Genomic DNA, 17,616 nt, shown 5'->3' with positions numbered 1-17,616 from the left:
TTCGAGCGGGGATAAAAATGATAACCCCAAACCCATACCCAACGGGGATCGGGTATCCCCATCGGGTTTCGGGTATCCCCATTACGTCTCTTTCCACATGAATTTAAATTATATTTTAATATTTTTTTATTAAAAAAAAAGTTAAATGTCCAAAATTATTTTCTCTCAACAATATTTTTTAAATAAAGAAAAAAAAATAGAGAAAATGGTTTGTTTAATACTCAAATTAAAATATAAAATATATGAACGTAATTTAAGAGATTGTTTAAGCGTTTCTAATTTAAAATAGGTGAAATCTAATTTTTAGTACAAGCGGGGCGGGTTCGGGGACGGGTTCGGGGTGGGTATCAGTGTACCCATTACCCGCCCCAAACCCATATTTTGAAATCGGGGAAAACCCAAACCCGAACCCAAACCTAGTCAACTCGGGTTTTCCCCGTCAAAACGGGTATGGTTTGGGTGGATACCCGCGGGTATGAGTTTTATGCCATGCCTATTCACAAGTGGTCCACCGTGGACAAATGATCTACCGATTATGAATTTTACGAAATTCACTGTTGGATTGAAAGTTTATATCGTATAGATCATCCATAAATTTTTTAAAATTTTTTGAAAATCATTTGATATGTTATTGAAATCCATCAAGATTTACGTTATTCAATAAACCGTTAATCTTGATTTGTCTCAATAACATATCAAATGATTTTCAATTTTTCTAAATTTTTCTATGGATGATATATATGATATAAACTTTCAATCCAACGGTGGATTTTGTAAAATTCGAATTCGTTATAATATTTTTCATGACTGATCCATGGTCCACCATGAACCACTTGATGAAGTGATCCATACTAGAATTTACCCTTTAATCTATTCACTTTCCCTTTGTCAAAGAAAAGGTAGATTAGAAAAATATAAAAAGCCTTTACCTTTACCACCTTCCGAACTTCCTATTTTTGCTTCTGGGGTTAGCTAGCTCTCTCTTTCTAGTAAGCACCACATGTTTGTTTAGAAATGTTTCTTCGGACACTAGTATCTCCTCTTTTCTCTTGGATAAAACTTACATGCAGTTTTGTAGGTACTTCTTATTGTTCCTCTCTCAAGTAATCTTTATATGTATCTGTTCTGTTTTTTAAATGGTTTGTTACGAGATGTTATTATTCGGTCCACATGTTTGTTTTGATGAAGTGAAATTTGCATTTCGCAGGTTTAGTTCAGAATCTTATACAAAAGCAGAAACATATTGAAGCTGTTAGATTCATCTGTGCTTATAACATGGCAAACAAGAATCAATCAATTGATCTTTTGTGGAAACACGTGGAGAGTGCAAAAGTGATTTCTGACAGCAATTGCAAGAAAACTAACCACATTGAAACCAAGGTTTGTTTTTCTTATTCATATTCATTTTTATTTTATGAAACATTTCACACCTTCATGTTAGTAATAAATAAGTTGAATGTGAACTCAGTATAAGGCACGAGACCAAGAAATTGCTACTATTGAAACTGTTCTACAGTGCATTTCGGATAACAATATAGAATATGTGAATTTACTTAACCAGGTTCAAAGTAGAATTATTGAGCTAAATAGACAGAAAGGAAAATAGCGTTTGTATTTGAAGGTAGGGTTATCATCCAAATGCCCAATGTGCAAAGAGAAAAAGATATTTTGACATCTAAAACCGACATCCGACACTAGATTGGTATTTTGCTACAGTTTTAATTTTTATGTTATTATTTTCTGTCTCTCCTTAAGATCAAACCAACACTAATTCTGGATGTACAGTATTTTGTAAGGTGCATGACTACATATTATCTGTTTTTGATGTCTATATAACAGTGCTTACTACTTATGTATAAATAAATGAATTAACAGGATTCTAGATGTATTTTGTATGGTGTCATTTTCTTATGTCAATATATAACAGTGCTTATGTGCAAATTAATTAACAACATTATGTCTCATTCATATCTCATTCATTACAGTATTTGGTGTCTTGTCGGTGTCCGACGTAGGACACGACTAGTCTGAAGAGTGTCTATGCTTCATAGATTGCCATACTGTCAGTCAGGTCATTGCTTCAATGTCTAACAAATTCTGCAGTATGAACACCATTCATATTTGTCCCAGACACTTCCTTTGTCATCCTTGCACATAATTCCCTTAGGGGAGAGCTTTATGCGAGCCATTCATATTTAGGAAGAGGGTTAGCCGCCTTATTTCTTCTTGATACCTTAGTAATTACTTCGTATAATTTATTGCTAACTTTTTGACATCTTCTAAATAAAAATATTCTAATAATTAGAATATATTAAATTATAATTTCTTTAAAAAATATACACGAGACAATAGTTTTGAGAAAACAAATTTATTTAGTAAAAAAAAACAAACCTATTTAGTAAGTTTTACTTTTATAAGAAAGAGAACAATAGTTTAACATATATTTTAAGTTTTAACAATATTTTATAACAAAATTTTAAATATTTTATTTTAAATAAATTTTTATGTTAATATAATGACGGACTTAAATATCAAATCATGTAATAATTAATAATTTAGAGATCGACATATTATATGAAATTAGAACACACTTACTTGATAATCATAATCATAAATCATCGTTACCGGAAGCGCACCAATATCGAAAACATCGATATACTAGACAAGGTCTTCCTCTGCCTAATCACATGCTCCAGTCTTTGAGGTCTTTGATGGGGAAGACAACAAATGAGCGTTTTGCTAGCTTGACGACGTGACGGCAAAGGGGACCTAGCCTATCTATTTATAAGATAACAACCCTAGTACCACCCATCATGGACTCTAGAGTTGGGCCTACACTTTGTTTCTACACAAATCAGAATTAGTGTTCAAGTCAATTATTACTGATCACAATTACCAAGCTTAAGCATCATCAAATGGATCACAACAACATCAACCCGTTTTTATTAAAACCAAAACCCACAATTGATTGCAGCCCACATAATATTAGAAAATATTCTAACATTCTCCCACTTGGGCAAAATCAATTGTGTATATTTAATTTGAAGAAAACATTTTGAAAACGACTCTCGGGTTGACAACATATTTTAACGTGGCCACATTGATCCCAAGATGCAACATATAATTAAGACTACGTCCAACAAAAGTTAAATGATATCGAATCATAGCGGTAATTATATCATTATCGACACAACACCTTCCATGGTTACAAATACCACCAAACTCCGTCGACTAGTCATTTGTGTAGAGTGTAGCGAGAAAATGATATGTTTGTGATCTCAACCATACTATCATTTTCTTCGTCAGTCCTCAATTTCTCTCAAATGCCTTAAAGCCAGAGAAATTCTATGGTCCATAAGATACCACAAGTCCAAGCTCCAAAACAATGTTGACTACCGCGGTATAATGATCTAATCAACATCGAGCTCCAATATTTTAGACATAAATTCTCTCAAATGCCTCAAAGCCAGAGAAATTACACGGTTCTTAAGATACCATAATGCCTCAGCTCCAAAATAGTGTTGATCACCGGCTAAGTGATCCCGACAACACTGAGCTTATTTATTTATGTTTTCACATAATGCCTCAGCTCCAAAATAATGTTGATCACCGGCATAGTGATCCCAACAACACTGAGCTATAATATTTATTTATATAATGCCTCAGCTCCAAAATAGTGTTGATCACCGGCATAGTGATCCCAACAACACTGAGCTCAAATATTTTTATATTTCAAATAATTTCAAATTTATAAAAGGAGTTAATATAAAATTCAAACTCCCACTAATCAAACATATCAAAAGAATATAAGTTATCTCCCACTAATCAAGTGATCTATGATGTTCAACATTTCAATGGAAACATGACCGGAGAAATTCATTTGAATCAAAACCAAGTTGGATTAGTATTATCAAAAGAGGTCAATATAATAGTACAATCACCTTTGGGCAGAATGCACCAACTAAGGTCAAAACCTTAGTCAAAACCTCAGATGAGTTAATCAATGAGTATACATTGAACTTTGAAAGTTGTCACTTTTAGGAAGACAAATTCCTCCGATCGATACATCCTCCAATAACTTCATCTCAAATTAATTTTTTTAATTACAACATATAATTATCACCTTTAGGCAGAAAATCACATGTCACAATTAAAAACATTCCTCAAACTACAAAGAAAATTCCATCAATTAATATAAGCGGTCCCACTTTGATGGTAACGGCCTATACCAACGCACGAAATCTCTTGCATAGGAATCAATAATTAAAAGTTTTCACATATAATTATATGTCTTTTGTTGGGGAGAGAGATCATTACTATGAAACAGTCAACTCATAAGAGATCATTACTGTGAAACATACAACTCAATATAATAAATAAATGCAAATTTACGCAGCGGAATAACATGAGACTTCATTTGAAATATTATTGAGGATATAAAGCAAATAGTCCTGAACTTTTATAAATAACATAGGACTCCTCAATATAAGTCTCTATAAACACTTATAAATGGTTGACATGTAAAACTCTCCCACTTGATAGAGAATTATAGTTGAATTTACCAATCCAAAAGTGTTAAAATATTTAAACAAATATTCAACTATTTTCTCTATCACACAATGGACATGTCAAACAATGTCACACAAATTTATATTTTTCCAGAATAGAACTCTCAAAATATTAAACTTAAATACTCCCACTCAATAGAGTAAATTTTTAAAAATGGAGTATATAACAAGAAATCAACCGATGATTATGTAGAGAGTCTCTAATTTTAAAATATTTTGGAAAATAATATCACTTTTAAATATAATTGCACATTTATAATTTCAAAAGGACTAGTAGATATTATTGAAACAAATTTCTTCTTATATGCAATTATATATAATAAGTCACAAGAGGATAAATACTTGCACAACTAACCTCCAAAAGTGCGACATCCATCCTTGCAATTAGAGTCAATGAACTTTAATGATTTGAGAGTATAATGAAGTCTTTTACAGCGTCATCTCAAACAGCTCACAAATTAACAATAAACCGTTATATCATAATAAAAGACTATAATAATAATCAATGCAAGAGTAATTCAATTTTTAATTACCTTAAGAGTTGCTCAGATTATTATCTCTAATGATATTTTACGATTGAGCATGTAAGTAACAAGACAACTTATAATTCGTAAAATTAACCAAACACATATATATTAGGACGAATCTATGCAATGTGGGAGTATATTAAAGAAGGTGAAGTCCATCCACATATCATAAATTAGGATGAACTTATGCAATTTGAATAGTTAAACACAGAATGCAAATACAATCACACAATATGATCAAAAAATCAGAATTTGAATGCAAATATATCATTGCATAAACGTCACCTTCTATACTTCAACACCAATATATAGCAAGAAAATCATGAACCAAAAGCCACCAAAATAAAAAATATTTTACATAATTATACTTATCAAGTTATCATGATGGCATATATAAGTCTGGTGCACAAGAGTTGATTTTATCCACGATCAACAACAAACAAAGTAATAAATAAATTAATCTTTCAAAACAAACTTTCAATTGGTTTTACCATAATCAGTTAAACACCAATATCGGTTAATGGAACAAAAGAAAACCAATCAAAATCTTGAATTTGAAACCAAACTGAAAATGCCATACATAAAATTCAAAATATTATAGATGAGTATATTGAAAATCAAATTGACCTCTACAGGCACAATAGAATGTTGTGTTGTTGATCAGTATATTAAATGGTAGATTAGAAAAGTAAACCCTTAATCAAAGTTCAAAATAAAATCACATTCTTTCCTATACAATGCAGCTCCAATTACACATACATAAGTTTTACTGAGATGATTCTGCAGCTTATAGGTCAGGAGATTTCAGCAGATGAGGCAAAACCTCGTCACAATAATTAATAATAACATATCAACAATCAATTTGATTTTAACCTCAAAATTCCACAGAAAATAAATTTAAATTGTGGTTCATGTATAAGCCAAAAACATGATGATTCCAAAGATATTCATCATGCACACAATTAGTTTAAAGATATTCATCAATGCAGCTATCACATATAAATAAATCCCTTTTAGATGGCCAAGACCTTGAATTAAAAATTTTAAATTATAGCCAACACAAAACCAAATATTATAAAATTAGCAGCATACACAGAACCAATGTGATAGCTAAGGCATATATATATATATATATATATATATATATATATATATAAGATAAAATTAAGCTAAAAGGCTATCGGAAAGAATAAACCCACTAATAGGACAGTTTGCAAAACTTGGAACAGACACAAATTTGGGGTCTCACTTTAATCCCAATAATGATCAATTATCATAAATTTCTTTCATAAAAGAAAATTGACTACATAGGAATTTCGATTGAAACACAATATTAAAGGGTAATTCCACATTAACTTAACAATTAGTATGCACTTTCTGCAGTAAAATTGATTTGATATTTTGAGACTCCAAAAGAAATAGTTTGTATCACAGCCTAAACAGGATTACCAGCATGTATGAACCACAACCAATAAAATAATCGAAAACGCCATCTCTTTATGCATATGCGGTTTAACTACATTCTTTCCTTAGGAAAATATTTGAAAACAAATTATCAATACATATTTTTCGAATGTCAAAATCGACGTATTTGTTATTTGTGCAACAAAAGAGCCATACTCTCAATAATATATATTATACTGATTGTGAATTTGCAAAACATATACACAAATAGAACATGTTAAAATCAAATTCACTGATCCAACAAAAAACGTACGTCAATTGACCGAAAACAAATATAGCCGAACAAAAAATTCTTAATGATTAAACAAGGCTATGATTCACGATTAAAAATAAATTAGGGTTCTAAATCATATAATAGAGGCTCTGATACCACATGTAATAATTAACAATTTAGAGATCGACATATTATATGAGATTAGAACACACTTACTTGATAATCATAATCATAAATCATCGTTACCGGAAGTGCACCAATATCGAAAACATCGATATACTAGACAAGGTCTTCCTCTGCCTAATCACATGCTCCAGTCTTTGAGGTCTTTGATGGGGAAGACAACAAATGAGCAAGCGTTCAGCTTATTGCTAGCTTGACGACGTGACGGCAAAGGGGACCTAGCCTATCTATTTATAAGATAACAACCCTAGTACCACCCATCATGGACTCTAGAGTTGAGCCTACACTTTGTTTCTACACAAATCAGAATTAGTGTTCAAGCCAATTATTACTGATCACAATTACCGGGTTTAAGCATCATCAAATGGATCACAACAACATCAACCCGTTTTTATTAAAACCAAAACCCATAATTGATTGTAGCCCACATAATATTAGAAAATATTCTAACAAATAAAAGTTAATAGACATGTACATTCGGGTCTCTAAACTAATTTTTTTTAATGAAACTATTGCGATTAATTTTGATCTTATCAGCATGATATATTATTTGCCAAATGATGGTAATGTTTGGCAATACCTAATCACAAGTGGCAAGAAATTTCGTGTGTTTAATTATTTTCCCCCATGCATGCATGATAAATCCCAATTCTCAGTATAAATAGCTAATTAAACTCTGTACTATCCTCTAAATAAATTCATACATATAATTAAACTTTCGAGTTCACTAGCTTGTTGAAATCATTAATCAAGATGCTGAAATCTTTGGTTAGGAAAATACAAAAGGGACTCTCACTAATTGTGCCCAAAAACTACTTCAATGAAGATGTTAGGGAAGGATATTTTGTTGTGGTTGCAATGAAAGATGGAGAAACCAAAAGGTTTATGATTGGATTAGAGTACTTGAATGATCCTGTATTTTTGAGATTACTTGATCAAGCTAGGGAAGAGTATGGTTTTAGACAGCAGGGAACTCTTGCAGTCCCTTGTGGGCCTCAAGAATTGCAGAACATTCTACATAGTTCTAGAGGGTAGATAATTAACTACTTGGATATTTTAGTTTTTAGCATGGTTATAAATTGAGGTCGCAGTTGCGGACATTGCAACTGTTGCGATGAATTGCAATGAGTATTCGGTTGTTATAGCATTAATTTGTGTTTTATTAGTATCAAATATTATAATTTGTTAATATTTATCTTACAAGTGTTGCAATTATGTGATTTTAATCTTCCTGTTTTTTTTCTTGAGTGATTTTGGTCTCTTAAGCTTTCTCGTTTTTAATTTGGTAGGTTTCTCCCAATTTTTCTCCAAATATACGTTGAGGTGACGCAAACTCAACGCCACTTTTTTTAAAATTAAAATAAAAATGTAAAATATGATTGTTCCACATTTGCTTATTCTTCATCTCCGTATGTTCAACTCTTCTCCCAATAAAAAAAACTCTAAAATCTCAAATTATCACCAAAAATTCTTTTTCTTCTTCCCCAATAACCAATCATGATTCACCAAATAATACGGAGAAAAAAAATTCAATATTTGTATTTAAAAGAACAGAAAAAAATATGATAAGTTGTGCAGGTATGCATGCTCATCGTTTGTGCAGGTATATGATAAGTTGACAGGTGAGGATGGATGGCATCTAAGCAGAAGTTGAGGATTAATCAGCAAATCACTTTAGCAGTAGCTAGTTTTAGTTATCATTATGTTATCTCCTGTGTTTAGTTGGCTTTTGAATTTGTTATTTGGGATTTTAGGATCAACTTTGAGACTATGTGACATCAGGGTTTTCGTTACCATCATAATAGTACGAAGTTTCCACTATCATTAATAATAATTAATCTCGGTCAGAGAATCTATGGGGCACACGAGGTGGGTTCCGCTTCCTAATTGAATTTTTTTCATAAGCATGAGTCGGGAATCGAAGGGGATCAAGACCCTTACCACTTGGACCAATTTATTGTTGGTAAATTCTTTTTTTTTTTTTTTGGTAGAAAGATTCTATTTTATTATTATTGTTACTTTTTTTTCACAATTGATTAAGTGACTTCTACATTTTGAAAGTTTTCGTAATACTTAATTTTTAAAATGCTTTCAGCATAGAAACTACTATAAAACAATCAATCACATGGTTCATGCTTACTAAGTGCGAGCGAGTGCTCACTCTTAGAAAGAGTACTACAAGTACAATGGATGAGTTGTTTGAAAATGTGTTTATAAGCGGCCCCTCATGTTAGAAGTCGGTTTTGTAAGGTTAAGTTGGACTCAAACTAAATTTTAAGATTACTTGAATGCATTACAAACTAAAAATCCCACCTAACAAATAGTAAGAGACTCCATGCATATTCACAAGAATGATCTTTAAAAAATGATAATTGTGGCTGTTAAGACACCTTCCATTCAACACAAACACAATGCACCATACTCTCTGATATTATTATCGGTAGGGACAAGCATGTCTTGCCATCCCTCTAAAGATACAAGCTGCTTAGCGTGTATTGAATAAGAAGAAATTGACATATCAATAATAATATTCATTGAACAATATAGATCACAATGAATGCATATATTGAATTATCAAAAATAAATAAATGAATGCATATATCGCCAAGTGTATGGCTTCTAGAACCACACGGTGACTACGCGAAAAACATTTTTCTTGTGTTTCAGCATGTTCACAGTATAAGTATCAATACTCAGCATATAGAATCTTCAAACTCAAAAAATTAGAAGCTTTCAAGTTCAGAAAATTAAAACACCAAACACTATAAACATTAAGTAAAAGATGGTTCTTTCTTTTGTTGGGAAGATACAAAAAGGTATCTCACATTTTGTACACAAAAGGCATGATTTCAGTGAAGAGCTGGTGGCAGAGGATGTAAGGGAAGGATATTTTGCTGTTGTTGCAATGAAGGATGGAGAAATTAAAAGGTTTATCATTGGGTTAGAGTACTTGAGTGATCCTGAATTTATAGGACTACTTGATCAAGCTCAGGAAGAGTATGGTTTCATGCACAAAGGAGCTATTGCTGTCCCTTGCCAGCCTCAACAGTTACAGAACATTATAGATGGTCATAGATGAGATGACCAGAGATCACTAAACTAAGGCGCAAACCAAGAAAGCATTCCAAACTATAGATAAACTGCAGATCTATGGATAGATAGATGTTCCTAACTTATCATGATAGATGTATAATTATAATAGTTCTTAGAATTGAGAGTTGGGTCGAACTCAACTCTACAAAATCAGCTTGTAAGGTGGGGATTACCTCTACTTTATAACATATATCCAGGTCATCTCACAACCGATGTGGCAGGGGTACTCTTAACACACCCGTTTGCGCCTAACATTATTGGGTTTGGTGCGCGGATATAAATGGTGGATGGCCCGATCAGAAACCTGATACCATCTTAGATTTGAAAGTTGGGTCTAACTCAATCCTACAAAACTGTCTTGTAAAGTAAGAATTGTCTCTACTTTATAAACATATATTTGGGTCATCTCACAACCGATGTGGCACTATTAACAATAGTAATCATTAATTAAGCCTTTTTGTTACCAATTGAAAATGTATAATATGATATATAATGTTCCTTATATTTTGTAACACTGTTTTTATATCAATAACACTGTTAAGTATTTTGTCAACAACAAAAAATTGATATTGTTCAGTATGAATGATTTGTTATTCCATGAGTGTAGATAATTTGAAAGACTAAAAGAACATTAGAGGCTATTCAGTATAAAAAATTTCGATCATGTAGTGTTTAACTATACAACCCAAATTAGTTGACTTGATGCCTCACATTACATATCTTCATGAAAACACTCAACCGGATCCATATGTGTTGGGAAGTCTGAGATAGCTTTGGAAGCACAATAGTCTAATGATTCAGGATCATCGAAAATGAGCCTCTTATATATTCGACATCAAACCTATTTATAGCCAGTGTGGGACTACTATTCATATTTGAATACCAACAAACTGTCTATGGAGTGTGAACATCCCACATCACTATACTGACCCAAACACCAGGATATTACTCTCGCTCCCTACAAACTCAAACCATGGCTTTAATACTATTTGTTGGGGAGTTGGCAGAGCACCAGAAACAACAACGGTTAAATGATCCAAGATCCCCAAGATAAATGTGGTGTCCAAATCACTTATGTTGTTGCTCTTAGCTCAATGTGATGATTCACACCGGTGTTTTAGGCTCCCTCGTGACCCAACACTAGTATTAGGGTGTATCCAAAAACTATTGGCTACCCATTATCAAATAATTAACATTTGATGAGATATAACCTGAAAATGTGTTTATAAGCGATGGGTAGTCTTCACCTTACAATCCCGTTTTGTAAGGGTTGAGTTAGACTCAACACAAATTCTAAGGTACATTGACTATAAATTGGTTCAATATTGGATATATAAAAGAGAGATGGCTCATATTTCCGATAAGATCTCTTAATAGTCTTGGACCATTAGTTTATTGTGCTCCCGCCACTTCCACAGTCTCCCCAACAATTTGATATAAGTTAACCTACATAGTTGTTTCTCAGTATAGGTGAATGATTATCAAAGAATGTAAGTGTAAAATACATCTCAAGATCACACAAAGTGACACTTCTCTTTGCAAACCTATAAATTTCCACCTATCACTCTCTAAATCTTCTTCTCTCTATTCATCATTTTGTCTTCACCCCACACTCCTTTTCATTGTTACATGGAGTTGCATTATGGGAGAGGATCCTTGCTCCTTCTAATGAATCCTAATCTTCTCTCATAGCTCACTCTCTGCATAAATCTATCTCTATCTATAAAAAATGACATTTCATCTTTGATCTATCATAAGAGAGCAAGTATCTTCTACAACAATGCAGCCCTTGCCACAATAAAAATGAATGTGAGGGGAGAGAGAAAATAAGGAAAAGACGAGGACAAAAGGAAATTTAGTGGGGGATAGATTTGTGTTGTATATAGTTGGAGAGAATGAATTGTGTGATAGGATTTGGCACATCTACAACAGTCGCTGCAAGATGCAGCGGACAGTAGAACCGTTATATCTGAATCCAAAATCAACTTGTACTCAGATCTAATGGCTATACAATCTATTCATCTTGCGACGACCATTTGTTATTTAACACTTATAAATTAATATGCATATAGTATCAATTATTGATTTATTGATGCATACACTTTTTTTGTGAACAAAAGGCTTAGACTACTACAAATAATTGCTTGTGCCAGACACCGAGACACCTAACAAGGAGCAAAATGCCAATCAACAACTTTTTACAAAGGATAAGGCATCAAAGACAGTTATAAATATACTTCCATCCGGATTTAGACAAAAATCAGTAGGACAAGTTGCACAGTTGTGTTTTACTTGATTCATCCAACGCAGCGACTAAGGAAACACTAAAGATAACTCTCAACAAGTCTCAAGTGATCCCCCAGCTTAAGAAGAATATTGTCAGTTTAAGCAGAAGACTTCAAAAGTGTTTACACCATCTGAAGTCTGAACTAAGACACCATAGTTTGTATATTAACAAATTAGTTTGATCATTGATGTATAATTTCTTACATCTCCTATTTATACAACGAGATTAAAATACAATGCATCATGACCCATATGTATTAACATAGGAGTATAAAAGATACATAAATTCAACATAATACAAGTAAAAAGATGAAATTAATGTACCGTACTCCATACTTTAAGTTCTCTATACACCTAGGACTCCAGGAGGGTTATCAGATGATGAAATAAGAAGAATGAAAGAAATCTATTTCACCTCAGAACAATTATTCGGCCCAACGGGTTCTCTCAAGCAACTAGAAATTGCCATAACTGCTGATTCAATAGATGCATCTTCCCCCTATTTTTTTTGGTATTAAACCGTCATCAATGATCAAATAATTAACATACTAAGCTAATAAAAAAAACAAGCACATTGAAAAGCAGAACTTACCTTCTCCCTCCAATAGAAAATGTTCCCGTACTTGCCTGCTAAGCGACTCCAGAAACTACGTGGCACGTCCAAATCAACTGTAGCACCAACGTTGAAGTTCAATATATTTCCTGATCAACAAAAAAATTCTTTAACATTACCTACTTTGAAGAAGCCAAAAAAACCAACAAAACCAACAAAACAGAAGAACAATAATAACAGAAAGGTCTAATTGTTTGTGTTTGCACCTACCCAAAAATCAGTTTAACTGAATTGATTCTGATTAAAAGTGAGTTGAACGTTAAATTTTATATTTTTGGATACATTCACGTAAAAATAAGTTTAACTAAAAATTCCAGGCGAAAAACCACTTTTGGAGGAAAAATCTCTAAATTCGAAATTCAAGTTAAAATTTATTCTAGATACAAAAGCAATTCTACTTGCAAACACTTAAGTATAGGCACATGGTCGCATAGACTCTACCAAATGTGGGATCAGCAACAAAGACAATTGTTCTGTCATCTACTTGCCAGAAATCTTTGATAGCCAAACCTGCATAATAACAATACACAAATTTCAGTTTTCAAGTTTCATTAATTAATAACCTCAACTTAACCATAAACTGTGCAAAGACCCTGAGCATAAACCTGGAGCAGGGACGGATGCACACTATAGAAAATGGGTGCAGCTGACCCCACTCCTTCAATTATCTTTTAACCAATAAATAACCATTTTTACATGTTGCCCCCACATCAAATTTTGTCTTGCCCACACACAGGCCACCGATGGAACTTATACAAACTAATATAATATCTGTTTTAAGTTTTGCAACTGTAGTATATGATAAAAGTACAATCACCTTGCCATAGAATGGAGAGGGAATGGAAACAATCAAACAAATATTTTCACTTCAACTTTCAAGCACTCAAATGGAATAAAATAAAGTAACTTCTCCACACACATATTCATAATACAAAAGAATGAAAGTAAAAAAAGTTTCTCAACGCCCTTTTCTTATGGCGCCAGAGAGAATCGAACCTCAGACCTCAAGAGGAGCACACTCCCAGGTCCCAAGTCAATACCAATGCACCAACCCAAGTGGGTTTTAAAATTTAGGACTTGTATTCTCTTTTAATTCCTTATTTTGTTTTGACTTAATTGTATCTTTGGTTCCTATTTTATTAAACTCGTGAAAATAGTCTATCTATTTTAAAATCAAACTTTTTGTCCTCTATTTTCATAAGTTTGATAAAGTTGAGGACCAAAAAATTTGATTTTAAAATAGAGATACTATTTTTGCAAGTAAGCCTTTTATTTTGGTTTTTCTTTTTGGTTAATTTGTTTTGGTTAAATTGCATGTTTGATTTCTTACATTTATTTTAAGTATTAATTTGGTCTCATATATTTAAAAAGTTTTAAGCTCGTCTATTACATTACAAACGTTACAATAAGTTAGTCCACTTAGTCAAGTTTCTGTTTATATCGTACACGTGGATAACTTAATTAAGGTGTGCCACATGAAAGTTTTTGACGGAATTAACTCAAAATTTGATGACAAAGACAAACATATATACTAATATCAGTAATGTAAAGGACAAACTTAAAAATTTATTATCATTATTTATAACAAATGACATTGACCCGACTAATCAAAAATTCTGGATCCGTCCCTGACCTGGAGTATCAGGATAGTTCTGAGCCAAAACTCTCAACTTGACTCCAGTATCTTCTTCAAGAGTAGAAATCTCTTGCGTCAGTCTCTTCTCCTGCACATCAATGATCAATAAAACATCATTAATATTATTCCAAGAGCAACAATCATTAGCTATGTTTTAAATAGTAATCGCGATAATAGTTGCAGCCATGTCACAATCCTTGATATTACAGAATATCACAACCAAATGTGGTCAATGCAGCTTCAATCGAAGTTGCTTTGAGGTTTTAACATCACCAAAACTATTATGTCATAGAACCCTGAACGCTAGCATTAATTTGACACACAATAAAATAAAAGCATTAGATAGTTTTAAATTGTAGTTCCCAAATGCGACAAAAATATAAAGATTTCATAGGTCTTTATCTTCTGCGGTATGAAAGATCACAACGAAATTTAAAATTATTGCTATCCCAGAGTTCGGCTGCGATGTAAGTAAAGTCTGGCTAAGACTTGTTCCCACCAGAAACCGAACTTGGTTAGACAAGTCTATTTGATTAGCTTATTTGAGATTCATTTATGGCATAAACATTAGTCCATGAATTGTTTTCAGCTTATTTTCATAAGCTCTCCGAAATGAGAATAGCTTGTGAAAACAGTTTATAACTTATACGAAAACAGTTTGATTTCATTTTATTGTAGAAAACAAGAAATAGCTTAAACATAAGCTGATACTGCTGCCTATACCATAAATGCATAATTAAGTTGTTTATCCATACAGGACCCTAATACCTGTCCGTCGGATAGGAATCCAGCAACATCAATGACTGTAGTGAACTCCTTAGGAAGCAATTCTGGCTTATTAACACCAGCTTTAGCTGCTTCAGCTAATTCAGCTCCTGTCAAGTTCAAGAAATTTCAGTTATTTACAGTATAGAAATTAAATAAGAAAAAAAAAAGAGTGAAAGTTGAATAATGAGTAAGTAGTACCTCCGAATAATAAGCAAAGTGAGAGGGCACCGGATAGAGCAAAATGTAAAGGTTTGGTAAGTGAAGAAATGGTGGAATTGGAAGTGCAAGTGTTGTTGTTGTTGTTGTGTGATGAAGAGAGATGACACGACAGCGTTTTGGATAGTAATAATGTTCGAAGAGGAGGTGAGTGTAGTTGGGGAAATGCTACAGATACGAATGATGATGGATTGTGAAGAAGAGGAGGATAATGCGCCATCATTGTCTTTCCCAGTTTGGAAGCCAGATTGTTATGATTGGTTCATCAATTCAAGACAATCACTTTCTTGCTGGGTTTTGGAGTGGATAGCTTCTCTTCTGTCCCATGTTTCTTTTTTCCAGGATTTCTTTTTTATCCCATTAATAAAAATTTCCGATTCTATTTATCGAATTTTTTTTTCCTTAAGAAAAAAAATTCGATTTCTGTTTTCTGAATTTATACTAGAAAAAATTTGAAAAAACTTTGATTTCTACGTTTTGAATTTGGCAAAATGAGATTTTTGAAAGGTATAAAAGAAACATGGGGCCGGAAGAGAGTGGTGCTGACATGTGTCCATGAACCATGGGCTCATCTTAGGTTAGGTTCATCTTCTCCTATTTTATTTTTTTTTTATTTTAATTTTTTTTTATTTTGACATGAATCAGGGTAACTACAACGATTAATCATTTAAGCCTTCTGATCTCCAAATGAGCTTGATTAAACTAAAAAGAACTTTTGACCTTGATTAAATTAAAAGAAACTTCTGTCATTTCATCTAACTGTTATTGAGTTTATCTCTCTTCAAATGAAATTCTCAATTTCTTTTGAGAAATAAAGTTTTGGATTCGGTTAATTTAGTTGTTTAAATTTGTAAAATACTATAAAATTAGATATGGTCAATAGTTTCCTTGAGGTTAAACCTTAAAGTTTTAGTCCTCATGTTTCTACTATTTCATAGATTTGGTCTCCGTATTTCTGTGTCTTTTTAAGATTTTTGTACTAAAAAATAGTAATGTCATATAACAATAATATTTTGAAAATTTAAATTACTCGACAACCATGGCACCACTCGCCGCAAGCAATCAACAATATTTGTCTTTTTGGCCATTTCAAACCAAAAAACTTGTAAATTAAGTTCCACAAGGAGCATGTTGAAAAGAGAGCAACGATAAATGTGGCTCATTTACACTTCGAACAACAAATTTTAAATCTACAACAATGTCTGTCAACTATATAAATTCATTGCATTTACACGAGAAACCAGTGGCGGATCCAAGACCCTGAGTCAGGGGGTGCAAACTTTTTATTCGATTTTTTTAAAATTTCTTCATATAAAAGTCGTACATTTTAGTTTATCAGAACATCACCGTTTAGACACATGGATTTACTATTAAATCTATTAAATTAATGTTATTGCAAACTTTAAATTTTTAATTTTTTTAACCATATTTACATTATAAAAAGTAATATCATCAATATAACAACCCACTTGGGGTTGGTCGAGTGGTGTTGGCTTGGGCCCTTGGAGTATGCTCCTCTCAAGGTCTCAGGTTCGATTCCCATTGGTGCCAATTTCGGTGGGTTAAGTCCATACAGAGCAAAAAAACTCTGGCTTTAAATGGGGCCCCCGCAAGTGGGCGGTGGGATTGGTCCCCTTGGATTAGTCGGTCCTAAGGCCGGATACCAAGTTTTCAAAAAATAAAAATAAAAATATCATCAATATAAATAGCTAATAACAACTGAGTCAACTCAGTCACGTATGAGAGGCAGAGAGAGAGAGGAGCGCCGCCCCTAGGGCACATCTAGGGCGGCCGTTTCGGTCACCGCCTTCACCGGAAGCAAGGCACAAACGGGGGGGAGATTCGGTGGATAGCGGGGATTGGACCGAGGTGAGTTATCATAGTCGAAAAGCGCTCCGAAAGGCAGATAGAGGGAACGCAAGGTTTAAGCAGAACACGTTTTCGCATCACCAGAGAAGATCGGTTTCTGCTACTGGTTTTCATTCTTTACACCGCGATCGAACCTGGTACAATAACAAAGCGCGCGATTACGAACCAGGTGCAAGGTC

The 17,616-nt window shown here is 33.0% G+C and overlaps 3 protein-coding genes across 3 annotated transcripts; 2 read left to right on the top strand and 1 right to left on the bottom strand.

Annotated features, from left to right (window-relative positions):
• The first annotated feature begins 7,709 nt into the window (after positions 1–7,709).
• On the top strand, positions 7,710–7,991 carry LOC123895427 (auxin-responsive protein SAUR71-like). The gene has a single exon (XM_045945784.1). The coding sequence runs from the start codon at positions 7,710–7,712 to the stop codon at positions 7,989–7,991; it is 282 nt and encodes a 93-aa protein (XP_045801740.1).
• A 1,747-nt stretch (positions 7,992–9,738) lies between these two features.
• On the top strand, positions 9,739–10,035 carry LOC123895417 (auxin-induced protein 15A-like). Its single transcript, XM_045945773.1, has one exon. The coding sequence runs from the start codon at positions 9,739–9,741 to the stop codon at positions 10,033–10,035; it is 297 nt and encodes a 98-aa protein (XP_045801729.1).
• Positions 10,036–12,561: 2,526 nt separating this feature from the next.
• Positions 12,562–16,112, bottom strand: LOC123898929 (thylakoid lumenal 15.0 kDa protein 2, chloroplastic). Its single transcript, XM_045949972.1, has 6 exons — positions 15,551–16,112; positions 15,353–15,459; positions 14,582–14,672; positions 13,390–13,458; positions 12,928–13,037; positions 12,562–12,834 (listed from the first exon to the last, which is right to left on the bottom strand). The coding sequence occupies exons 1-6, from the start codon at positions 15,789–15,791 to the stop codon at positions 12,742–12,744; spliced, it is 711 nt and encodes a 236-aa protein (XP_045805928.1). The 5' UTR covers positions 15,792–16,112; the 3' UTR covers positions 12,562–12,741.
• Positions 16,113–17,616: the final 1,504 nt, after the last annotated feature.

Source organism: Trifolium pratense, linkage group LG1 (genome assembly GCF_020283565.1).
Source record: "Trifolium pratense cultivar HEN17-A07 linkage group LG1, ARS_RC_1.1, whole genome shotgun sequence".
Classification (NCBI taxonomy): Eukaryota; Viridiplantae; Streptophyta; class Magnoliopsida; order Fabales; family Fabaceae; genus Trifolium; species Trifolium pratense.
Note: the sequence above shows the minus strand (reverse complement) of the source record. Positions and strands in the feature narration are given on the sequence as shown.

What these genes read in the sequence shown, in the direction of transcription:
- LOC123895427 (XM_045945784.1), top strand. Translation starts at nt 7,710, where the DNA reads ATGCTGAAATCTTTGGTTAGGAAAATACAAAAGGGACTCTCACTAATT.
- LOC123895417 (XM_045945773.1), top strand. Translation starts at nt 9,739, where the DNA reads ATGGTTCTTTCTTTTGTTGGGAAGATACAAAAAGGTATCTCACATTTT.
- LOC123898929 (XM_045949972.1), bottom strand. Translation starts at nt 15,791, where the DNA reads ATGATGGCGCATTATCCTCCTCTTCTTCACAATCCATCATCATTCGTA. An exon ending in GAACTATCCTGATACTCCAG is followed by an intron (nt 13,459 to 14,581) that starts GTCAGGGACGGA and finishes GTTATTATGCAG; the next exon opens with GTTTGGCTATCAAAGATTTC. An exon ending in TTTTCTATTGGAGGGAGAAG is followed by an intron (nt 12,835 to 12,927) that starts GTAAGTTCTGCT and finishes CAAAAAAAATAG; the next exon opens with GGGGAAGATGCATCTATTGA.